The sequence below is a fragment of the Taudactylus pleione genome, unplaced genomic scaffold (assembly GCF_031769625.1).
Source record: "Taudactylus pleione unplaced genomic scaffold, aTauple2 ptg000009l, whole genome shotgun sequence".
Classification (NCBI taxonomy): domain Eukaryota; kingdom Metazoa; phylum Chordata; class Amphibia; order Anura; family Myobatrachidae; genus Taudactylus; species Taudactylus pleione.
Genome location: NW_028284412.1, coordinates 10,737,015 through 10,762,786, shown reverse-complemented (window position 1 = coordinate 10,762,786; position 25,772 = coordinate 10,737,015). Strand labels below are relative to the sequence as shown.

The 25,772-nt window shown below is 43.8% G+C and overlaps 2 protein-coding genes across 7 annotated transcripts in view; one reads left to right on the top strand and one right to left on the bottom strand.

Annotated features, from left to right (window-relative positions):
- Positions 1-1,255, bottom strand: part of RBM18 (RNA binding motif protein 18) — a 20,463-nt gene extending 19,208 nt beyond the window's left edge. Inside the window, exon 1 of one of the 2 annotated variants that reach the window (XM_088467208.1) lies at positions 1,127-1,255. Coding sequence is in view for 1 of the 2 variants with exons in the window: in XM_088467201.1 (XP_088323327.1) it covers positions 894-985 (92 nt within the window). In the remaining variant the exon portion in view is untranslated. Of the gene's footprint in view, positions 1-893; positions 1,099-1,126 lie in introns of those variants that run through there. The other variant, XM_088467201.1, reaches the window with a different exon arrangement.
- MRRF (mitochondrial ribosome recycling factor) lies at positions 590-25,772 on the top strand. 5 transcript variants are annotated; one of them, XM_088467181.1, is made up of 7 exons: positions 590-747; positions 2,677-2,835; positions 5,943-6,098; positions 9,951-10,069; positions 20,005-20,096; positions 20,549-20,708; positions 24,111-25,772. In XM_088467181.1, the coding sequence occupies exons 1-7, from the start codon at positions 696-698 to the stop codon at positions 24,186-24,188; spliced, it is 816 nt and encodes a 271-aa protein (XP_088323307.1). In that variant the 5' UTR covers positions 590-695; the 3' UTR covers positions 24,189-25,772. The 5 variants fall into 5 exon arrangements, with proteins under 5 accessions (XP_088323307.1, XP_088323311.1, XP_088323320.1 ...); XM_088467185.1 differs by lacking the exon at positions 590-747 and adding an exon at positions 1,180-1,284; XM_088467194.1 differs by lacking the exon at positions 590-747 and adding an exon at positions 1,226-1,313.

The window sequence follows — 25,772 nt, the reverse complement described above, 5'->3', positions numbered from 1 at the left end:
AATCAATAACGATTTCGGTCAGTGCCGGGCTCCCTCCCTCATCTCCGAACATGTTCAACCTGACAATATCGTCAGGTTGGACAGGAAGTTCAGATGATGAACGAAAACTACAAACGGGAGCGTTCATTTGTAGTTTTCATTCATCATTTTACCTCAGAAACTGAACGATAATCGTTAAAAAAAATCGTCCCGTGTGTATGCACCTTTATACACTGAGAGATATGTCACAGTCTATGGCTAGTGTTTCTGCTAGCTTGTTTTAGCGGGGCAACGCGCCCTGCCTGCACCCCGCTAAAATAGCGTGTCCTGAACCTTCTCCGCCCTCGAGCCACAGTGTCACACGGGTGGGAAAAGTTGCTGTGACCGATCACCGCGGAGTGAATACGCGTCGTGCGCATGTGCACAGCAACTATTCACTGTGAGGGGTCTAATTATCAAGCAGTGAAAAGTGTGGAGAAGTGAACCAGTGGAGAAGTTGCCCATCTCATCTCTAGGGTTAAGCATGACGGTTTGGTCTAGACTTGGGTGGTGCAAGGGACCTCTGACGTCACACCCACGTGACCCGCAACCAAAGGGGGAGTGGCAAGGATCCAAATGGAGGGCCAAAAGTGTCCCCTCGCAGGCTCGCTTCACTCGCCACGCTTCGGGCACATTGGTTTGCTACAAAAATATATTCCCCCTCTATGCCCACGTGAATGGTAACACTGGAGCTGTCCGGACCTTCTGCAGCGGTCACGTTGTTGCGAGGTCAGAGAGGTCCCTTCTCCAACTAGGATCTAGCAGCAACCCAAGCATGACCTGTGATGTGGGGCAGTGCTGGTGTTAACTAAATATTATAATAGCAGTGGTGACATGGCATGCTGAGATTTGTAGTTTAACAACTGAAAACTCACTGGTCACTTATGTTTTGTAGATTCCTGCTCTTCACGCTGACAACAATTAAAACTCCAACTATGATTCCAAAGGAACAGCAGAGATGCCTCATCAGCACTGCTGCCCAGTCTATGGCCCGTTATCTATCTGTTCAGCATAAAGAGTCCATCAATCACATATATACATGTGACTCTACTCATAAACGTATTCCGCTATGCGCCGCATATAACGCGATTTATATATTACTCCTTACCCGGAAATGTCCTTTTAACTTCAGACGCCCGATCATCCTACTTCACTACTAGGGCCGGTAGTGCTCTGAGTCTGACGTAGTAGGCGTCCGACGTTAGGGTCTGGTGTCGCGCTGGAATGACGTAGGGCCGCATGAAGCCCTGCAGAGACTGGCAGCAGGTGAGGGCATCAGGGCAGCTTTGTTAGATGTAAGATAATTAGGGCCTTATTGCTGAACTATGCTGCTTCTATGGGGGAAGGGGACTGTCACTATCTGTTGTCAGTCAGCGTGTAAGTCCGTGGGGGAGCTCCCTTCATGTGTTGGTCAGTGGCTACTAATGTGCTGTCCCTTTTGTAGTTCTTAAGCTATGTACATAGAGTCGATGTAGGATACAAGGTCATAGATACCAACTGTCTCTAATTTCTTATATTTTGGAGATTTGTCTGGAAATATCTGTTTTTGTGCAGTGACCAAAAGCACTTTGAAGTTCTTATTTTTCTGTATGTAGGATGCAGTTCTTGCCATTTATTCTTATTGTCAAAGTTTGGTAAGTTAGCATGTATACTAAGGGGGGGGGGGGGGGTGTATTATCATGCCACTTACCTCTGCACTGAGAGATCATTCATCGCCACTTATTGCAGCAATGCAGGATGTCTCAGCACAGCAGGGTATTAGTCTCAGGTAGATGGTACGGTAACACCCGACACACAATCTCTATCTGGCCACATTGCATCTGCTGATGTGGTACATAAAGACTCCTAGGCAGCTGCGGGGCGCATGCAGGATATCTTCCAAATCTGCAAGATGTCATTGTGAGCATGTGCAGGGAATAGATGTCATAGGGACATGCAGAGCTATTTATCTTCAGTACCTGAACCTCTCATTAACTATGATCTAATGTCGTGGGCCAAAAAAATGTATTTTCCATAAGTCAAGTTTACTTTCAAAGTTCCCTTTGAGTGCCTTCTTTTCTAAATAATAAATATATATATATATATATAGTGTGTGTGTGTATATATATATATATATATATATATATATATATATATATATATATGTGTGTGTGTTTTTCTATAGTTCCACCCCTAGTTCCTGAATCTCTTTTTCCAGAAGAATAGCCCTGGGGATATGATTGTAGGCAGTAGCACCATCATCAGGTGGCTCTATGTGTAAGGAGACTAGTGACACAAAGATCACCTTTTTGTTGCTTAGTAAGTGGCTATCACGCTTTGGAGGCTGCCTTTTAATACATTTTGGAGAAGCAATAATAACCAATTATCGCCCCAAAATATTTAAAATGCAAACAAGTACAGTGTCAGAATATTCAGTGAAGAAGACATGCTCAGCCATTTTATGGTAATATGCTGGTGCTCTCACAGAGCGATCTGCCCCCTGCATAAGTATAGCTGAGTGGTTTTAAAAGCCTATATGCAGTCACCTCATATTTAATGAAGCCAGGTAGCAAAGTGTTGTATTGCAGTAACACACATTCATTAGCAATAATAATGCCCAAATCGATCCTTTTCCCCACATTTTTTTAATACATTTTCATTCTTCATCTGGTAACCCAGCTATGGCACTAAAATGTCTGGGAAAGTTCCGGCCTGTTCTGCAACAACTCAAATCCACGACGACGACAAGATGCACGTGGAACGCGTTGTTAGTGGTTCAACAGCAAGACCATCGCATGAATCTGCAGAGCAGACAATTTGCCACGAAAAGTAGCAAAGGTACATATGATGTGTTTGTTTTGTCCTCTTTCTATTTATTTTTCTTATTTAAAACATTTCAAAAAATATACAGCTTGTGAATACTGGTAATTGTTTGCACTGCATTGCTGTAGTATGGAACAACTTTTGGGCACTGTATACTGGTTTTGTTAAGCAGAAATAAATTTAACAGATGTTACTTTTAGAATAAGCAATATTTCAAGAAACATTCCCACAAAACAGGAATTATACACCAAACCTGATTCACTATTATCTGGTTCTTTTTTTTTTGACTCATTGGACCAAAATTAATTCACATATGTGGGGGTTCCTTAATTTATTTTTAGCCTTTGATTATCACAACATTAAGAGGCCCTTACCCATTCCCTTACCTTTTAAAAAACAAAACAAAAACAAATGCTAGACAAAAAACTCCAGGAGCTTACTCAAGTGCCCGATTCAAAGGGCTTCTCCACACATCCCTAATATACCTGTTTATCATCCCTCTTTATACTTGTCCCAGGGGTTCTGCCTAGTTCTCTAGACTAATTTTGTAGTTTATTCGGAGAACCTCATTATTTTACTTACCTCTTCATTAGTTTACTTGTAATGTTTGCATTTATGTTTATTATACATGTTGTTATACTGTTACTGACCTATGTATGGCCTCTAAAATAACAAAAAACATGCACAAAAATATTGGCAGTATTACGAGTCTAAGGTGTCTATATAAAAATGGAGGATGCAGAAAGTACATTTGCAGTTAGTGTAGGTCATATACTATGTTAAATCCCCACATTTTTACAGAATATGGACTGGGGTTATTATTCTGAGAAATCTACAGACTGTGGCCCTCATTCAGAGTCGATCGCTAGATACAAGCGGTCGCTCTGAATGAGGGCGGCCGCTTGTGGTGTGAAGTGCGGCCTCATGGTCGCTAGCTAAGCTCACCCACAGCTCTAGCGAGCTACCAGGTTGATTGTCACGATGGTCAGGACCATTGCGACCATTGGGGCTTGCGATGAGACCCTAAGGTTGGGTCTCGGCAAGCGCTAGTCCCAGGGAGCTTCCTGCTCTGATCGAGCAGGAAGCTCCCCACTGACATCATTGCTGATGTCAGTGGGGCCGCCCCCAAACGGCAAGCGTTCTGTCGGGAATTCCTCCGTTGGGCCGGCCACCCCCCCTGCCCGCCTCCCAAACGGGGTGAGCTGTCAATCACCATCGACAGCTCGCCCCCTTTGGTGCAAGACCTGTAGCGATGGAGCGCCCGTCGCTAGCCGGGTCTCGCGCATGCGCACGTCGGAGCCGGCTCCGACGTGCGCATGCCCAGTGGCCAAACATCAACCTGGTTGCGAACGCTCAGCGCTTGCGACCGGGTCTGAATAAGGCCCTGTGTTATCCCACAGTAGATCCAAGAGAAAAATAAAATTGTCTGGAAAATAACCCATAGGATAGGGGTAAATTACAGACATCTGTCAGGTAGTTTTCAGAACACCTGTTTCATGGGCAATTTAAAGGGCTTATATGAGCACCAACTGACATTGTACCTTGGCATGACAAGAAATTGGGGTATTTTTTAGACAATTAGACAAAAGTTTGACACTAAATTTTTTAATATATGTAGGAAACCAATGCTGCAGCAAACAGAATAGGAAAATAATTTTCCACAAAATGCATGCAGATGTCAGAAAATAACTAATCCAGCAAAAAATAAAGGTTATTTGACAAACTTTACATTCCTGTGGGAGTAGTGTGGCTGTTAATTAACCCTGAGTTCCCTATCTGGAAATTACCCCAGTCCGTCCTATGTTGTCCACCATTTTACTACTGCTCTTAAATATAAGCACCTTTTTTCCAGAACAATTGATGTAATTGGCAGGGCATACATTCTTTGCTCCCTAGCTATTGACATATTGGTGTTAAAACCATCTCACAACAGTCATTTATATCACCAAACTTACTGTCTTGTTATCAACAATCTTTAACTAGTTTTAAATAGAGGGCCTGATTCATTATGGATCGCAGCAGCGTACGCAGATTGGCCGATGGTGCGTACTTGTATGCAACGCGGTGCACTTGCGCAGGTTAGCATTGCAATCGCACTGCAATCGCGCACACAGATAGAAAGCCATCGCAGAGTGACGTGACGTCATCGTTTGGAGGTGTTGACGGGGGAGTGGTCGGAGAAACACAGGTGTGCCAGTCTATTTGAACACCGTTTCCTGGGCGTGCATAAATTAGCCACTGCGACGGCATACGCAGCTTCAGTACTCACTGCGTGCAATTTCTGAGACCGGTCAGGGCTGCTGCAAATTGTGCGTGAGGGTCCGATGTATACGCAGGACTGCGAGTTCTTACGGATGTGAGAAAGCGGTAATGGGCCTCTCTATGCTGGCCGAGCGGTTGCAAACATTAGCATATTTTCGCAGCTGAACTGCAATGCGTAATCACAGCTGCGATTGCAATAGCGATCCGTAGTAAATCGGGCTCAGAGTCTGAGCTCTGTGTTCACATTATCATGGAACTATTTGTGTCCTCAGCATATAAAGATCTGCACCACTGATCAGTGATCATTGTTGTAAATTTGTCATTGCAAATACTGAGCGTAATGAAAGTGATGTATGTATATTGTACCAATTTGCCACCAATGCTGGCTTCTAAGAGTTGCAATGAAAAATAGTAACGTGTGTGTGTGTGTGTGTGTGTGTGTGTGTGTGTGTGTGTATTACCGCCGGCGGTTCGAAGCCCGGCAGAGGTGAAGATCCCGATCGCTAATAAGATAAGTATAACTAACCCTATTTTCTCCCCTAACCCTCCCTTAGGGGTGCCTAACCCTAACCTCCCCGCAAGTGCCTAACCCTAACCCCCTCTAAGTGCCTAAGCCTGACCCAAAGTCTCCCGGGGGGGTTTGTAGCCTGACGAAGGGAAAATAAGGCCCGAAACGTTGCAGTAATCTGTGTGCAGTTATCATTTATTCAGTCCGCTGAGTGCCGCTCCTGGGGGTATATGGATACATTAGTAGCAGGCACCGCAGCATTTTGTTTACTGGAAGAAGCGTGCCAGGCCATATATATATGTATTGTACATGTTATGTGGCTGATTTTAATACATTATTATTTTGTACCTAGGCAAAATAAAAGGACAGGCTAAAGCCCGTGTAAATATAAATGCTGCTTTAGTTGAAGACATTATCAACCTGAAAGATGTTGAGCAAGATATGAAAAATGTTCTTGACAACCTTAAAGAAGACTTTAACAAAAATCTAACCATCAGAACATCTCCAGGTCAGTAAATCTCTTATTCATATGATTTAATTACAAAAATCTATAAGCAAAATGTATACAAATTTAGGTTGCTTCTAATGTGCTTACAGAGTTTTGTTTTATGTGCAAATTCGATTTCTGTCATTATTTGAAAAAAAAATTAGATATATCAACAGGGCCATAACTAGAAGTTGGCCAAGATGGCACCTGCCAGGGGCGCTGGTTGAGGAGTCGCCAACTTGATTTGCAAGCTATCCAGGCCGTTACTACTATGTTTTGCCCATTTGGTTCCAATTGTTGAAATTACAGCCTGAGCTGGCCAGTACAGTACTTAGGGGGTCATTCAGACCCGGTCGTTAGCGCCGATGCGCTCGGACCGGGTCGATGGCCCCCTACAGAGCATGCGTGCGCATGCGTGAGACCCGCTACGACCAACAGCGCCGGTCGTAGCGGGTCTCGATCCAAAGGGGGCGAGCTATCGATGTTGATTGACAGCTCGCCCCGTTTGGAAGGCGGGCCGGGGGGGTGGCAGCCCAAACTGAGGCGTTCCCATGGGAACGCCTACCGTTTGGGGGAGGCCCCACTGACATCACTAGTGATGTCAGTGGAGAGCTTCCGGCTCAGACAGAGCCAGAAGCTCTCCGGGGCTTACGACAAGGGAGACTCTATCCTAGGGTCTCGTCGTAAGCCGTGATGGTCGCTGACCATCGCGACCATCACCGGAGCAGTCGTTAGAGCTGTGGGTGTTAACCCACAGCCTAACGACCGCTACAGAGGCGGGCGGTCAGGATGCAAGCGGCCGCCCAGTTTCTGAGCGACCGCTTGCATCCTCCGACCGCCTCTGAATGAGGCCCTTAGTTCTTTCTTCTTCTAATACATAATAGCTTAATACATAACCAAACTCTCTAGTTAAGGCCCTGTGGCTTCCTAATAGTCAGCTGAGCTCCTCCTCCCTTAGCGTGGTGGGAAATACTGTGTACTACAGTCACAGGTGTGTGATAGTCTCTAATCCGTGCAGCCACTGCAGATTCCTTTATCCACCATGCCCATGACTGACAGAAAGCTGGATTCAAGGGTCTCTAGTTACAGTACTCATCGAGGGTAGTCTGTTCAACAGATTTTCAGAAATCCAGCATGCGGGTTACCGTTATTGCCTACCTGTCTGGGGCTTCCGGTATAAGGGCTTGTGTTTCGGGCGGGCAGGTGTTGCCTACCATACTGACCTGTGGTTTAGGAAAAAATGTTTAATTATTTTCAGTGCAAATTGATTCGCAACATTTTTATCCCCACACACCCAGATTGCTTGAGTATTGGGGACAAAATTGTGTACAAACGTGGCTTCCTCCTTTTGCGCCTAAGGCGCGATTCCTGTGCTGCAAATTTTTTTCCCCAGTTTTACTACTTTTTCCTCAACTTTACTATTTTTTACTTCATTTGCTACTTTTCATTTGCATATAATGCCAGCCATCCCCAAATTTCAGATAATGTCGCTACCCCATACACCCAAGCATAAGGGAAGTAACCTGCTGGCAATTCTTAAACTCTGTCTGTGATTAGAGAAAAGTTCACCAATCTATTTCTGACTGTGGGAATAAAGGAACAATATGAAAGTATTGCATCCTTATCATTTGGTAAATCTTTAAAATGTTACCCAATAAGTCACCTACAGAAACGTGCCGCTAATTTGGGGCTTAAGAATACTACAGATCTCAAAGTTTCTAAAATTGAATGTTTCCGAGGTCATGCAATGGAACTTAGTATAGTCAGCTACCTAACTGGATTTGCATATCCAGAGTGGAATCGTCTGAGGATTTTCCTGACGTTACCCGTCACAGAGGCATCCTGTGATCGTAGTTACAGCAAGCTTAAGCCGATTAAGAACAATCTTCAGTACAGTATGATAAAGGGATACAAATCTTTCAACTGTTGGTGGAAAATATCGATTTCGGTGACAAAGTCAGTAACTTTGCCTCAATAAATACTAGAAAAGTGATTTATTTATTTATTTTTTATTTAAGGGGGGGGGGGGGGAATCATTCACTTTTCCAGGGGGGGCAGGGTCCTACTTGCAGCACTCTATATTAGCACATGTCATAACATATATTGTAGACTGGATATCAATGCCATGAGATTCAAAGTTGCTGTTCACTTTAATAATAAGTTTGTGCAAATGCGTCCATGGCCATTTTCTCTCTTATCAGAGAAAGCATTTTAGGATAACCAGACCTGCAGGGTGCAATTTTCCTCAAAATGTATCTTGAATTCAGTAGAGAACACACCCAATGGGTTCAGTAAGTAACAAATAGAACTACACTAAAACACAATGGTGTGACTGAGTCATTATAGTATCTGCAGTAAGTGCCTTCTTAGGGCTCATTCACACGAGGAGTTTACACGTGTCTTATAAGCGTACAGTTAAGACATGTTGACACACACTATACAGACTTGTCCTTACACATCATTGCTGCAGTCGCGTTTAAAAGCCCCTCTCAGCACGCCAGGTCCTGAGGGACGCTGTTAGCGCCCTGGGTGTCTTCTCTGTGTCGTATTTTGCCAAAAAATCAGCAGTCCAATGTGACACGATGCGTACGCACCAGCAGACACTACTGATTAGTTTGATATGTGACACTTGTACAGCTGTGTGCGACTGAGTCTCTGAATCTGTATACAAAGTGCTACAATGTAGAGGTCGCAGCTTCTTCATTCCAAGTTCTGTTCATATGCAGACTCGGCTGCGCACACATATATACAAGTGTAACATATCAAACTAATCAGCAGAGTCTGCTGGTGCTGTGTGGCGTATTGAGGCTAGATGTATGAGGACACATCTGTATCACATGCTAAAGATCGCCACATCAATAACTGTTCCAAAATTGTTATAGTTTAAGTGGCCTTTAGCATGTTCTATGGTGTGTACAGGGGAAGTGTGCTGTGTACACGCCACGCACACATGGTCAGGGCATACAGACGGCACTGTTCGTAACTACAGGCAAAACTCTACTGTGATCTAGTCCTTCTAGATAATATACTATAGTTTATGCCATACCATGGCACAAATGAGAAAATCCCCTCTTTTCATGATACATAGCAGGTGGAAAGTACTGTTTACAGTAGGGGTGAGCGGGTTCGGTTTTACTCGGATCTTTTTATTGGCTGTCGCCGAACATGTGTTTTGGATAGCGAATCAAATCGAGCCGAATTTGCGGTAAAGTGGCGATAAGAACCGAGTAAAACCGAACCCGCTCACCCCTAGTTTACAGATGTGTCCTCAATGCATACACCTAGCCTCAATACAACATATGGCCCGAGATCCCCTGCGTGACCGAGCCGCACTAAGAGTTGTTGTATACTATCTTTTTCATTACGTTTTGTGTCTTATTCGCATAGCAGATGCAGTGCAGCACCACTCAGAGTGTACTAGAGACATTGGGCTTTGACTTTATCCACACAGGAATTAGTTTTAAACGCATATAAAGTCGCAGGTGAAGCAAAACGGAACTTGGCCTGAGAAAAATCAGTGGCTGCTGCATCGTAGCAATTCATATACAGGTTCAGACTCAGTCGCACACAGATGTAGAAATGTCGCACATCAAATTTATTCCGTGTAATCTAGCAAAGTAGTTTTGTAACTTCCAATTTTGCTCATTTTGAGCGAGAAAGATGCCCGCCCTGCACTGCAGAGTTGCCCAGGACATATCGCGCCTCGAGGGGCTGTTTGGCGGCGTGATTGATGCCACAGGACACATCTGTATAACAATGCAAAACTCCCCTGGCTTTGCACATCTAAAGCGACTTGTATTTCCTAAAATCTGCTGTAAATGTTTGCTTTATGAGGGCATGTCTGCTACTTGTCCATTTCCGCTTTATTTACAGGTGCGCTTGATCATATTAATGTCAAAACAAAAGATGGTAAATTCCCATTAAGTCATTTGGGACAAGTCACCCTTAAAACTCCTCGTCTGTTCGTTATCAACATGGCAAGTTTTCCAGAGGTTAGTTCTGTATTAACAATTATACCTGATCTTAGGGACACCTAAGATCAGCAAAAGCAGTTACATAATTAGCTGTTTGTTACCAACTTATGCTAAGTACACACTTGACAGATTAGAGCACAGGTTCTCAAACTCTGTCCTCAGGACCCCCAAACAGTGCATGTTTTCCATGTCTCCACACTGCATCAAGTGAAATAATTAGCTCCACCTGTGGACCTTTTAAAATGTGTCATTGAGTAATGATTACACCTGTGCACCTGCTGGGTGACCTGCAAAATGTGAACTGTGTGGCATCCTGAGGACCGAGTTTGAGAACCACTGGATTAGAGAAATGATCCAAGGTTTTTCTGAGATCTGAAACTATAATGCGAACATCCGCTTTCCAGTGTACACACTACTCCATTATCATTCCTATCAGAACAATAAAAGTCCCCCTAGAGCCTAGATGATTAAGGTGCTCTATGTCGGACCGATAATGTACACACTACATTTTTGGCACAATGTTGGCCTATCGGGACCGACAAATGTCTCTAGTATCAGGAGAAGATACACGTTTTGGAATGACTGTCAGCCCCGGGTGCTGTGTACACACTGTGCAAAAATTGGACTGGGCTGCCAAGAATTGGCTATTTGGGCCAATGATTGTATTATTGTATTTGGTACCCAGCTTATTAAGACACTCACGCACACTTCTTCCTACTTCCGGACACTAATTTGTGACAAACAGTAATAATTATAATATACAATTCTAAAAATAGCATAAAGGGAAGAAACTGACTCAAAATGAACTAGATAGATCCAGCATAATTGTGTTGAATTGACGGACAGACTTATAGAGCAGGGAAGGGTTGTGTCTCTACAGCGGACCTGCATTGTTGTACTGCTTTCTAGAAGAAAAGCATAATGCATAAAGTAATCTCACGCTAATGAATTACATGTATGGTAGCATCTGTAAGATAGCTAAAAATATTTTGAAAATGTTATTTCTAAATCTGATACCTCCGACAGGGGGTAAAGTGCTCTTATTGCGTATACACTTTCTGAGAAATAGGATCATTAAATATTTGTCTCACTATGGGAAACACATATAACAGGAACATATTGTATCCAATATTCCCAGTATAATTCCAGTACACTAGGGTACAGAAATTACAATAATGCAGCCAGTGCCATAACAGAGTGGCAGTGCATCCGATCAGATTATAGCTTTTATCTTCTACAACGTGCTAGATGATTGTTAAGTAGGATCTAATAGGTTGCTATGGGCAACATCTCCACTTCTAAAAACCTGCACTTTTTAGTAAATATAACCCCAGGACTCCACTGGTGTGTGTCCCACTTGGTCTTATTTCAGATGGCTGAGCTTGGAAGGCTCAGAGAAGCAGTTATTCGTGTGCAGAAGACACAGGGGGCACTAGCAGGAGTTTCTGACTGCCATACCTACCTCTTGGAGACTAGGTTGTGGCTAAGATGCACTACAATACTGCACTGTAGAAGCCTTTATTTCATATCTTGAACTGATAATGGCTATATGCTTAAAACAATTGTAAGCAAATTAGATATAAGACTTCTATTTATTGGCTGTGTCTCTGCTACAAACCAATCTTTGTGGATGCATGGTTATCCTTCAGAGTTACATGTTATATATCTTCCCTCTCTTGCCTAGCCTCACATCCTTTATCTGCTTACATTCTATGTTATTATTCAAATTCTGCACACATTAGATCCCCACTTTTTATCCACTCAATAACAAACTTGTTAATCTGCATACATATTTACCAACACTGTTCTTTCACTTGCATTTATACAAATCTCTTGCACTCATATTTAATTTATATTTCTAATTTTCATCCATCTAGTTTACTTATCAACACCATGACAAGGTTTTCTTCAACTCCCTCCTTCAGTCAGTCTCTACCTAATCCTCTGTTCTGCCCCCTGCTTCCACCTTTATCCTTTCCCCCTTGTCTCTTCCACCTCCTCCCCTTCTCCCCCTCCTCTGTCTGCCTACTTTCCCCTCCTCTGCCATTACTCCACTTTCATCCTGTTCTACCCCCCCCCCTTTGTCCTACTACCCCACCACTAATCCCTCCTCCTACACTCCTCACCCTGTCACTTCACCCCACTGCCATTCACATCTCACTCCCTGTCCACCACCTACAGGTTTCCTCTAGCTCAGATGCCCGCACCATCACTAAACTATTCATATCGGTCCACCAAAGTAATCTCACCTCCACGCTACAGCAACCCTGATAATCTTATTCACATCTCCCCCACAAACGCTATCTCTCTATCTTGTGCCCTCTGGAATTCCAGGTGAGTCTGTAATAAACTAGCCCCCACCCATGACCTTTTCATCTCCAACTCCCTACATTTCCTAGCCATTACTGAAACCTGGATTTCACCCTCTGATAGCACTTATCCTGCTGCTCTCTCCTCTGGGGGCCTCACCTTCTCCCATACACCTCGGCCTGGGGGTCGCCATGGTGGTGGTGTTGGGGTCCTTCTGTCCACCAGTTATTACTACCAGCTAATACCCTATGAACTATCCCTTACATTCCCCACATTTGAGATTCATGCTAGACACCTCTTCCAACCAGTAAACCTCAGAGTAGCTGTCATTTACCGTCCCCCTGGCTCTCCCTTCAAATTCCTTGACAATTTACTTCCTGGCTCCCCCCACTTTCTCTCCTCAGATCTTCCCTCCATTATCCTAGGTGATTTTAATATTCCTAATGACATTCCTGCAGAATCCTCTGCCGTTAAACTCCTTATCCTCACCTCTTAATTTGGTCTCGCCCAATGGACCTCATCACCCTCCGACGTGAGTGGGCACTCGCTTGACCTTGTCTTTACTCACTGTTGTGATATTTCGGATTATTCCAATTCCCCATTCCCCCTCTCTGACCATCACTTTCTCTCTTTTAACTTATCCCTCTCTCCTTCCCCCCTTTACCGCCTAAGGCTACCATTACTAAGTGTAACATTGAGGCTTTTTCCTCCCTGCTGGACTCGCTTCTTTCACCTATCAAGCCACTTCCCTGTACAATGCCTCCCTGACTTCTGCTCTTGACTTTGTTGCTCCGGCAATAACTACTCACCCTCACAGATCCACACCACAACCCTGCCATTCCAAATGCACCAGATACCTGCAAAAGTGTTCAAGAATTACCGAGCGTCAGTGGAAGAAATCACGCTCAAAGGATGTCTTCCTCCATTTAAAATTTATTCTCTCATCCTACAGTGCTGCCCTGTCCCTCTCCAAACAATCATATTTCAAGAACCTCATCTCCTTCCAGTCCTCATACCCCCGGCATCTCTTTGCCACTTTCAACTTCCTCCTCTGCATCCCCTCCTCACCTCCCCTCCTCGCTCTCTGCCCTTGACTTTGCCACCTACTTTACATCAGACCCCCAGCACTCCAGCCCCTCCTTTCCCTGACCACCCCTCCGCTTCTGTCTCACCAACTCTGACATCCTTCTCCTGTTTCTGGAGAGGAAGTCATGGCCTTCATCCGGTCCTCCCCTCCTTTCACCTTCACCCTTGATCCTATTCCTTCCCGTATCTTCTGTTACCTGTCTCCTTCTGTCTGTTCCCATCTTGCCCACCTCCTCAATCTCTCCCTAACATCTGACACTGTCCCTTCTGCATTCAAACGTGCCCTTGTCTCCCCATTCTTAAAAAACCTACCCTTGATCCTATCATACTCTCCAACTACCGACCCATCTCCTCCCTTTTGCTTCCAAACTCCTTGAGCGTATTATTTACAACCACCTTAACACCTTTCTTTCCTCCCACTCTCTCCTTGACTCATTTAAATCTGGCTTCCATGCTCTCCACTCCACTGAAACTGCCCTCATGAAAGTCAGCAATGAACTCCTTGCTGCCAAATCCAAGGGCCACTACTCTCTGCTCATTCTCTTTGACCTCTCTGCTGCATTTGACACTAGACCACCCTCTCCTCCTGCAAATCCTTAACTCTCTTGGTTTACGTGGCACTGCCCTCTCCTGACTGTCCTCCTACCTCTCTGATCGTTCCTTCTCTGTCTCCTTTCATGACTCCTCTTCCCCCCCCCCCCACTAACACTAACAGTATGAGTTCCCCAAGGTTCTTGGACCTCTCCTTTTATCCCTATATAAGTCCTCTTTAGGTGAACTCATTAACTCTTTTGACCTCCAATATCATCTCTGTGCTGATGATACTCAAATTTACCTTTCCACCCCTGACCTCTCCCCCCTCACTCCTTACCTGTATCTCCAACTGTCTCTCTGCTTTCTCTTCATGGATGTCCCAGCGCTTTCTTAAACTTAACATGGCTAAGACTGAGCTGATCATCTTCCATTACCTCACTTCCCACAATTTCATTATCTATTGATGGCACGACTATCTCCTCTAGCCCCAAAGTGCACTGTTTTGGAGTTATACTAGACTCCTCCCTCTCCTTTAAACCACACATTCAGCACCTCTCGCTGTCCTGCCGTTTCCACCTAAAAATTATCTCCAGAATTAGACCCTTCCTCACCCAGGATGCCACTAAAACCCTCATCCACTCGCTGATCATCTCCAGATTGGACTACTGTAACTTTCTCAAAGCTGGCCTCCCATGCACCCACCTCTCTCCACTACAATCGGTCCTCAATGCTGCTGCTCGGCTCATCTTCCTCTCCAGATGTTCTACATCTGCTACCCCTCTCCTTCAAGCCCTACACTGGCTCCCCTTCAGATGCCAATTCAAGGTTCTTACACTCGCCTACAAAGCCCTCACCAAATCCTTTCCCACATATATTTCTGACCTTCTCTCCCTTCACACTCCCACCCATCCGCTTCGCTCAACAAATGCATGCAGCCTCTCTTGCCAACTGATTATATCCTCCAAGATTTTACCTGTGCTGCTCCCTATCTTTGGAACTCTCTCCCTCTCCCTATCAGACTCTCCACCTCTCTACAAGTCTTCAAACGGGCTCACAAGACCCACTACTTCATCAAGGCCTTCCACCTCTCATCCTAACCCACTTCATGCTCTTTCCTCCCTAACTTCCCCCTTCTGTGACACGCCTGTCTGTCTAGAATGTAAGCTCTCACGAGCAGGGACCTCTTCCCTCATGTGCTTCTCTTTCCATTTTCTTCTACTCCTTACTCCCCATAAGGGCACCTAACACTTAACTGACAACTCCCTGCTGCTTATTGTTTTAATCGCTATTGCAGCAATGTATATAAATCATGTCTTTGTCCTGTACTGTAAGTTACTTGTTTCTTGTTCACTAATTAGTTTTATGTACTATGTAAGGCGCTGCAGAACACTTGTGGCACCATATAAATAAAGGATGATAATAATATGTCCAAATAAGTATTTGCGTGTTTGTGATCAAAGGCCCTGATTCAGAGCCGGACGCTCTGATAGAGCGCTCGCTCTGAATCAGGGGCTATAGCGGGCGGCCAGGAAGATGGTCGCGATGGTCAAGACCATCATGACCATCAGGCTTACGACGAGACCCTTGTGGTAGGGTCTTGTTGTGGCAAGCCTATTTCTAACAGAGCCGAAATCTCTTCCACTGACATCACTCGTGATGTCAGTGGGGCCGGCCCCAAATGGAGGCATTCACATGGGAACGCCTCCGTTTGGGCAGCCACTCCCCTGGCCCGCCCACCAAAGGGGGCGTGATGTCACTCAACATCGACAGCACGCCCCCTTTGGTATGAGACACGGAGCGACGGGTTCCCCGTCGCTATCTGGGTCTCGCGCATGCGCACGACTGAGCCGGCTCCGTCATGCGCTGTGGGCCACCATCGACCCAGTTGCGAGCGCTCAGCGCTTGCAACCGGGTCTGAATTAGGCCCACAATTCCATACCTTCTGTTTTATAGCTGTAATTTGCTTACAATGGAGGGCTGTTTGGCCCATCTCATCCTAGCTTTAATGGTTATTCTAGGTAGAAGAGAGAAAAAATCTTAGATGGATTAAGATCAGTCCAAAATGATGATTGAAATGTAATTGCTTCTTACTAAATTAGTCCTATGCATGTGTTTTGTATGCATCTTGTAGGGAACTACATTGTAAGCTCCAGTGAGGCAGGAAATCATATTCTTAAATAGACATAATTTGATTGTAAAGCAAAAATACATAATACATTGGCACTATATAAAGAGTCTAATTATTATTGACATTGATGATATCCTGCTCTAAAGTTACCTAATTGGCCATGAAAATGTAACGCTGACCATATGCTGCACAAATAATTGTGCAAACCCGCCAACTATATGACTGGTTTGAACTATTATCGCTCAGTGTATGGTTCTAAATGATTGTTCACAGCCTGAATATGTCTGAAATGTCTTGATTGTTTGGTTTGATTTTCAAACCTGACCGATCCACCTGACCATCGATCAGCCAAATTCAGGCTGTAAATGGAGATCGCCTTCATACATTGAATAGTGTGAGTGGCAATTTATGAAACAATTCTCACTTATTTTAGGCTGTGTAGTCAGTACAGCTATGCACCCTCCACTACCTCGGTCTGTCCCACCCTAGCTTGGTTTTTAGTGTTCTATCAGTTAAACCAGATAAATCCAGCCAGTGATGTCAGGGAGTCTGGAAAAGAAAAACATTTTCAGTACATTTAAAAAGATATAATCTTCAGTAGGTATGGCTGTGTAATAAAATGTACATATTTTTTTTTTAAATTTTTTATTGAAGCATAACAAATATATGACAGAAAATCAAGCTGGCACCAATTTGATAGATAATTTAAATGATCGTAGTATTTCTGTGGTTAGAGAAGAAAGTAATCCCTCCATTGCAGAAAAACCAACTTTCTGGTTATCGTATTGTATGGGGGTGTGTAGGAATGAATAATGTACTAAGATGGCCTTATATTGGGGATTTTCTCCCAGTAACAGATCGTCTAGTCGATTATTATGATCCTCTGGAGAGAGTTTCCTAGAAAGATTGGCTACATAGTGTTGGGCCTGTAGGTACGCCAAAGGCGAAGATCCGAGTATTGGATATTTTTCTACCACTTGTATGAACATCAGCGTTTTGTTTTTTTTAATTACAGTCTATAAATTGTCGAACTGTAGTAAGTCCCTGTCTGTGCCATACAGTAAAAGGTTTTCCTGCGATCCCATTTTGAAAATTTGGATTGCGTGTGAGTGGGAGATGTAGGGATATATGTGGGTTTAGTGAATGTTTGTGGCGTAAGTAGTGCCACGTTCTTCTAGTGAACAAATAACGGATTAGCGCTAATTGCTACAGGTATTTCATCATCGTGTAAATGTAAAGAGGGGATAATGCCAATGTTCTCTAGGAAAGCCTTTTCCAACCTGGTATTTGCATATTGGTCTTTATTGTGTATCCAGTCTGTCAGGTAACGTAGATGAGCAGAATGATTATATGCACTAATGTTGGGTAGATTAATGCCACCGTTAGACCGGTGTTGTTGAAGTTTTACAAGTCCAATTCTTGCTCTCCTACCATTCCAAATAAATGTGCGCATTATCCTCTCAATCTCCATTGTGTCTTTTTTAGTTCATAAAATAGGGAGTGACTGAAGAGGGTATAAAAGTCTAGGAAACAGGATAATTTTAACCAAGTTTGCTCGGCCTAAATATGAAATATTAAGATGTCGCCATTTCTCAGTATCCTCCCTAATACTACGTAAAATACTCTTTATGTTAATCTTATATAGATTATCGAGATATTTGGGTAATTGTATTCCCAGATATGAGATTGATTGATTTAGTCGTCCACTCAATGGGGATCTCCCTAAACCAGGCCGGGCGTGCAAATCCTATTTTCAAATATAGTACTGTTGATTTCTCAAAATTGACTTCAAACCCCGAAACTGATCCTATTTCTTTTATACGCATCATCAACGGTCCAAGAGTCCTCCTCGGGTCCGATATGAATAAAAGAACATCGTCTACAAAAGCAGATATTTTCACAGTTTCTTCACCAATCCCAATTCCCTTAAACTGTGACCAATTTTGTAAGATCCTAAGCATAGGATCTAGTGTTAATTTAAAGAGCAGAGGGGAGAGTGGACAACCCTGTCTTGTTCCCCTGGTTATTGTAAGACCCTCTCCTACAGACCCATTTACCAATAATGAGGTAGTCAGGAGGGTATAAAAGAATTTAATTAGAGACTGGAAAGTTGATCCAAATCCTCGTCTATCCAGTATCTCATAAAGATGGGGTCATGAGACCATGTCAAATGCCTTGGTGGCGTCTAGGCTTAAAAGCATGGTTGAGGAGTCAGGATGGAGATTAGCCGCCATTACAGCTGCAATAGCTGAGCGAATACCTTTTACTGAATGCCTGCCTTTAGTGAAACCCAGCTGGTGAGTTGGAAACAGGGAGGTAGAAAATGTCTGTAAACGGTCTGCTAATATTTTGGCCAATATTTTAAAATCGATATTCAGTAGAGTAATAGGGCGATACGATGAAGGTTTCGGGATTAGGGAGGTGAGTGCTTGATTAAAGCTAGGGTAGTGGGGAGTGTCTATTTGTATTTTGCCATAGAGAGCACAAAGTGTCGGTATTATGTCAAGTTGTAAAATTTTATAGTATTCGATTGAATAACCATCAGGGCCTAGGGATTTATTAAGGTGCATGGAAGTTATAGCTTTGGCAATTTCTTCTTCAGTGATATTATCTTCCAGCATCTCCCGTTGTAAAGGAGTGAGACATGGAAGTGCTGCCTCTTCCACTATTTTGGACATTAAAGTGGGGTCGCCTGGAGTGGCCGTATAGATTTGCATGAAATATTCCTGGAGTTTCTGAGCTATATCTGAAGTTCTGGTGAGCAAAGTTTGTGTATGAGGATCCTGTAGTGCAGCTATGTGGTGTCGTTTCTTGAAACTTTTTGTCATATTTGGAAGTAAGGTGCCAGTTTTGTTGCCCCACCGAAAGTATTTTTGTTTAGTGTAATCCAGCTTCAGCAGGGCCTTGGCTAATAAGAAACTGTCTAGCAGTTTCTTTGAGTCCATATATATGACATGGTTCTCTACAGTAGGGTTTCTAATATATTCCACCAAGGAGGATTGCATGGTGTGTTGTAAGTCAGTATATTGAGTCCTAATATGCTTATTTCTTTTAGCAACATATGAGAGAATGTGTCCCCGCATAACTACTTTAGAGGTTTCCCAAAACAAGACAGGGTTGTCCCAATGTTCTAAATTGTCATCCATAAATTCCGTCCATTTCAACATCAGGAATTTTCTAAACTGTTCAGAATGGTAACGATATGATGGGAAACGGCAAAAAAAAAGGGCATTTGTGAGTCGATTGGGATTGGAGAGTTACGGATTCGGAGCGTGGTCGGATACTAAAATGTCTCCTAGTGAGGTTGATACAATTTCCGAGAGAAGTGTTGTGGAGAGAAGGATGTAATCTATACGTGAGAAGGACCCATGGACCGCCGAGTGGAACTTGTAGGACCGGTCAGTGGTGTTTAGATATCTCCAGGGGTCTGTTAAATAAAATTTACATTTTTAAAGATTAATTTGATCTTCACACAGTTCAATATATAGTGACATATATCATTGTTTTCTTCTTGTTACCCATTGGGCAGCACAGATGGTGTAATGGTTAGCGTTACTGCCTCACAGCACTGAGGTCGTGGGTTCGATTCCCACCACGGCCCTAACTGTGTGGAGTTTGTGTATTCTCCCTGTGCTTGCATGGGTTTCCTCCGGGTACTCCGGTTTCCTCCCGCACTCCAAAAATATATTGGTAGGTTAATTGGCTCCAAACATAAAATTAACCCTTGTGTGTATGTGTATGAGCATGTGATAGGAAACATATATTGTAAGCTGCACTGGGGCAGGGACTGATGTGAATGGCCAACTATTCTCTGTACAGCGTTGTGGAATATGTGTACGCTATATAAATAACTGGTAATAATAATAGTAATATTGTCGTTGATGTTTGGTTTTAGAGTGCGGATGCAGTTGTTAATGCCTTAAGGCAGAGTCAGATGAACCTGAACCCAGAGCTAGATGGCACATTAATCCATGTACCAGTCCCTCCGTGAGTAATTAACATTTTCACTTGTTTATGAAACACTGATTCATCTGTATACAATATGTATATATCATGGAGACGTATTGTACTGTATCCCATTATAATTTGTCTACTAAGTGATTGTATTATGTTATTGTTTTAGGATATAAGTGCTCCAATGTGTGCAAAATAACATATACTCTATATGGTGTACTATTAAAGATTTGTAGTTAAAATAAAAACTGCAATAGAGAATTACGACTAAATTCCAAAGGTATTAATGTTGATGTTACTGTACATTAGATTCAATGTTGATATCCTCTTATACATAATGTGATGATTCTGGTACTAAGGCTGGTGTGATTCAGCTCCACTGTGACCTATCATAAGGTCGAGAATTTTGGGGTGACGGAAGTGCTTGAGCTTCCAGTTACTTGTTGTTAGACACATTGTATATTTCATGTTACTTCTTCTTTAAGGGTAACTCGAGAGTACAGAGAGAATTTGATAAAGGTAGCGAAACAGCTGACAAACAAGGCAAAGGATTCTTTACGAAAGATCCGATCCGTGGCGATTGTGGAGGTCAAAAAAGTCAAGGATACAGTTTCAGAGGACACAATAAAACTGATAGAAAAACAGGTAATGCAATAAAATATAAGCAGCAGTGTGATTTATTTTAAGATGTTTAAGGATCTTCTGAAGTACAGTAGCTTAAATATGTAGGTAGATACATTTTATACATAGACATTTTTTATTGATTATACTTTGGTGTTTTTTAAAAATGTAATAACCAAGATTTATATATATTATTCTAAAATATTATATTATCATCCAATATGAACAGACCTAGGTTGAAAAGATCTTAGTGTCCTTAAATGTTCAAAATTGTATAGGTATTTGTGGTATTGGAAGACATGTATCAAACTGTCTAAGAAGAAAAAGTGAAGCTGCCCATAGCAGCCAATCAGCTACAAGCTATCATTTCTCTAGTACAGTCTTAAAAATGACAGAATCTGATTGGTTGCTGTGGTCAACTACTCTACATTTTCACAGAGTGCTGCATGGCCTAGTCTCTCTGTACTTAATTGATTCAGGGATGTATGTTCATCCGATGTTTCCTGGTCTGCACCTTCACAGGACCCGTTCTGCGCTGGAAGACCCCCCAAAGCCACAGCATGATTGACATGCTACGGCATTTGTGGGGCAGAGTAGGGCTGTGGCTGGGCACCGTTCCTGGAAATGGGTGCGTGTTGCCCCCATTTTCCGGGAGGGACGAGACCGGGGTCTCGTCCAGTGGCCAGCACGCGGGGAGGCTGTGGGAAGCTTTTGTTCCCGCAGCCTGACTAAAGGAGCAACCATCGCGACCACCAGTCCCAATGGTTGTGATTGTGCTCGCTACCACCTGGCAAATGCAGGAGGAGGTCTGACACCACCTGCTGCATTTGCATTAAGATGGACGGAACTGCACAGCTGCTTGTGTGCGGCTCTGAAATTCCGTCCATCTCAGAATCAGGCCCCATGTCTTTAACTTTCTACCTATAGTTGGCTTAAATAACACAATTGACTTTTTATTTTCACCAATTTTTTTTTTTTTAACTAGCATTTCATAAAACCCATTCTATTCATTCATACTCTGCCATGTGCTGTTGTGCTGCAGATGTTTTTGGTTTTTTTGAGGCACTGCTTGTACAATTTCACTGCATTCACAGCATGTAACCTCACATGGAAAAGTCCATTTATCTCTGAATGCAATGAGTACATACCAGCTAGCAACTAGCAAGAAAGCATACACCAGCAATGTATATTTTCCCCCATTCATGCAGTACTTGTAGAGACCCCATTAACCACATGCCCGGCACGATCGCATCTGTGCAGCCACGCCAGGGTGGGCTTTCCCTGGCATGATCACATCTGATGCGACCATGTCAGGGGAACCTGCAGGCAGCTGCTGGAAGCTAATCTTCCTGCAGCTGGCGAGCTCAGCCCACCCGGCCGGCATCTCGTTTGCCACGGCACCTTCTCCTCAGCCCCCCTCCTGTCGGCTGGGCTTCTCCCCTGGATACAGTCACTGCTAGAGGGCGGATACGATAGGATCGCCCTCCAACCTGGGCTGCTGACTGCACTGTAGCACCCCGCCTCCCCATGCCCTCTCCCGTTTCCATTAAGCAGTCATGGGCGATCCACGGGATTGCCGCCTGATGCTGGCTGCTCTTCTTGTAGGTCTGTGGAGTCCTGCCGGAAGTGAAACAAAATTATATTTATTAAAACAGTTTTAATAAGGATTAAATAGCTTGATTATTAATATTTTTCTTTTAACTTTATGTGGTTTAAATTTTATTCAAAATCTTAATTTAATAAAATTATACTGAATCTGGTTTATAAAGCTATATTTTACATAATCTGATGGGTTGTTGTGGTCAATTTAATAATCTAATAAAAAAATCAAAATTTTTGGAAAAAATACTAGCAATTAAGTGGTTAAAAATGAAAGTCCAGTAACATGAATGGAGCCCTGCAGCATTGTTAATTGGGATTTTTCCCAACCATCAATAGATATTCAGTTCAGTCTCTCTTGATGTCTGATGACAGCAGGAAGTCCTACAGAATTTACCACCTGACACAAATATGCAGTATCAGTGATTGGCATCTAATGCCCTCCTGCAATTAATTCTCCAGATGGGGGGGGCCACTAGTGTGCAGTTTGTGCGGGCTCTTGGCCAGCAGTTTGTTTGAGTTTGTCTCATAGTTCAACCATAGTTCATTATTTTTATTTCTCAGAATGCTAGAACAGATTTTTTTTCCTTGTGGATCACAATTTCCAACCAATTTACATTAAGTGATCGAGGGGCCTAATAGCCGCTGCAATGGCGTAGACTGTATGCGGTCAGGAAGCCGGCGGTCGAAATGCTGACCGCCGGCTTCTCGTTTGTGAAATTCCGGCATGGGACTAATGATAGGTGTCGAAATCCCGACTCCTATCATTATCCACCCGCCGAAATACCGACGCACGGCATACAGCGGACAGCCGCGCGAGGAGGGAGGGTTAGGCGCTCCTGGGGGGATTTGGGATTAGGCAGCCCCCCGGTAGGGTTAGGCTAGCTGAATGGGGGGACTTAGGGTTAGGGGCTCCCGGGGGATTTAGGTTTAGGCACCCACCCGGGAGGGTTAGGCTTAGGCTAGGGGGGGGAAGGGGGAGTTAGGGTTAGGCACCCCCAGGGGGAGGTTAGGATTAGGCCCCCCCCCCCCCCCGGAGGGTTAGGGTGCGAGGAGGGGGGGTTAGGTTTAGGCATCCCTGAGGGGAGGTTAGGGTTAGGCACTAGGGGGGTAGGTTAGGGTTAGGCACCCCTTAGGGAGGGGTAGGGATAACGTACGTATTTGCCCTGTCGGGATCTGTGCTGTTCGGGCTGCCAGCGTCAGGATTTCAACCGCCCTGCTCATGTCCGGCGGTCATTCATACCGATCCTGCATAGACAACTCTCCCTCCGAGGCCCTGTCCTGCCTCGTATATAGCCATACTGCAAGCCAGCTCGTGGCTAATAGGATCGAGCCCTAAAGATAAAGATTTTCCATGTATTACATATTCCAGGGAAATGCAATTATAGATGAAGAGTTTCTGTGAAGCACAGATGAAACTTTCCTGTGGAATAAATTTGCAGTTGAAGTTTCCATGCAAATAAATATTTATTTAATAAGGTGGAGAATACTGTACATGTATATGGGAAATTCTTTATTTGCATATTCTCTAATAATTTAGTCTAATGGAATAGGATCTTGGGGACCATTTACCTTTTATACTCACTACCCCAACACTTGGAGTCTGGGGTGGAGGAGGGCTGGCACTTTTAAACACTGGGCTGGTAGTCTCAGGAAGGAATAAGCTACGGTCTTTCTGTAAATTGGTGACACAAGCCTGGGTCTACTGGTGGGACAGGTTGAAGGATTTGGGAGCGGGGATACCATATTTCTTTTACATGATATGTTCAGAACTTTCCTATCCCTTTCTAATGGTGAAATGTGTATGCATTACTGTATTTGTTTTAGATCCAGCAGATGGCAGATGATACAGCAGCAGCATTGGATAAGCAGTTGGCATCAAAGACCAAGGAACTTTTGGAATAAGGCCTATCAATGGAGTGCAGATTATGTGATCTCTGATGAGTAGTACTTGGATTTGCCCAGTGCAGAAGAACTTTTCCGCTGTGTATCTTGCAAACAACAAGAAGATTACCTTTCATCAGATTTACAAGTGAAATGAATGAGGTTGTCTTTAAGATGTAGTCCATAGCGTGTTGTGGATGCATTTGCTGAATTTGAACAACACACGTCATTGTAAGTCCTGATGATGATTGATAGGGTACAAGTCCTGATTGGTGAAGTGTTGCCAGAGTTTCAGGAAAAGCTCACTCGCAGTTGATACAATCTATGTGTCAGTGAGATTGGCCACTGCCACAAGTAATGGCGTATAGTGGATATTGCATGCAGAGGTGCCCTGACCAGCAGAATAAATGAGCATTGCCATCATAGAGAATTTACTGTACTTAATAGGACAGTAAAGAAATATTACTGTAATACAAAGGTTCTTCCTAGTATAAGAATTACTGTGCTTTCCTTTGAGTATATTGCTATATCGAATACCTCAGTTTTCCATTATTCTTTTTTTTTTTTTTCCCACTTAAGATGATTTAAACCTCTATATAGTGACTTGTATACTAAATGAGTTTTATTCAATATTTATAGTTTAATAAAGGCAAATAAAATACTAAGGTATCAGTAATACCCCTTTCAGACATACTGAGATTCCCGGGATTTTGGCCTGCCTCGGCCAAAATTCCCGGGTCTCATGTCTGTGTGAAAGGTACCTACCCGGGCACACGTTCCCGGGTAGCCGCCCCTGCAATCGACCAGGGTTTTTCCCGGGACTTAAGTCCCGGGAAATTACCCTGCTTCTGTCTGAATGGTGCTAACCGGGAATTTACTACTCCCGGGCAGCACCAAGCAGCTTTTGCATGTAGCGGACAGCGCAGAGCGTCCTATAGGACGCTCAGCGCTGCTGCTTTGAGCTGACAGTGCAGAGCGTCCTATAGGACTCTTAGCGCTGCTGCTTTGAGCTGACAGCGCAGAGCGTCCTGTAGGACGCTCAGTGCTGCTGCTTTGAGCTGACAGCGCAGAGCGTCCTATAGGACGCTCAGCGCTGCTGCTTTGTTTGAGCTGACAGCGCAGAGCGTCCTATAGGACGCTCAGCGCTGCTGCTCACCACCCCCAGCACCGGCCGGCTGTGCCACAGCGGGCCGCCCGCACTCCCGCTGGACCACCAGGGAATTAAAATAAATGTTCAAAAAATTATAATAATAATAAAAAAAAAAAAAACTGCATTACGATTGGCCGGCTTTTGGCTGGGAGGAGCAGACGGCAGAGAAGAGGCAGGTAAGGAGGAAAACCCTGCTCTTGTCTGAAAGGGGTCTACCTGGGAATTTCCCGAGTAGACACTGTATTGTGAAAGGGGGGTCTCGACCAAATACCCGGGAATTTGAACTGGAGAAATTCTCAGGTCTGAGCAGGAAATTTCCCGGGTTGTATGTCTAAAAGGGGTATAAGTGGATAAGGATATTTAGCACCCAAGGACATGTGTAGCTATACTTCCTGGAAGCATTTATTAAATCACTATAATGTATTTCATGAATTTAAATAAAGCTATTTCTCATA

Excerpts from the sequence above, each read along its gene's own strand:
- MRRF (XM_088467181.1), top strand. The coding sequence starts at position 696 with ATGGTAACACTGGAGCTGTCCGGACCTTCTGCAGCGGTCACGTTGTTG. Across the intron at positions 10,070-20,004 it reads ACATGGCAAGTTTTCCAGAG|AGTGCGGATGCAGTTGTTAA; the intron begins GTTAGTTCTGTA and ends GTTTGGTTTTAG. Across the intron at positions 20,709-24,110 it reads TAAAACTGATAGAAAAACAG|ATCCAGCAGATGGCAGATGA; the intron begins GTAATGCAATAA and ends TATTTGTTTTAG.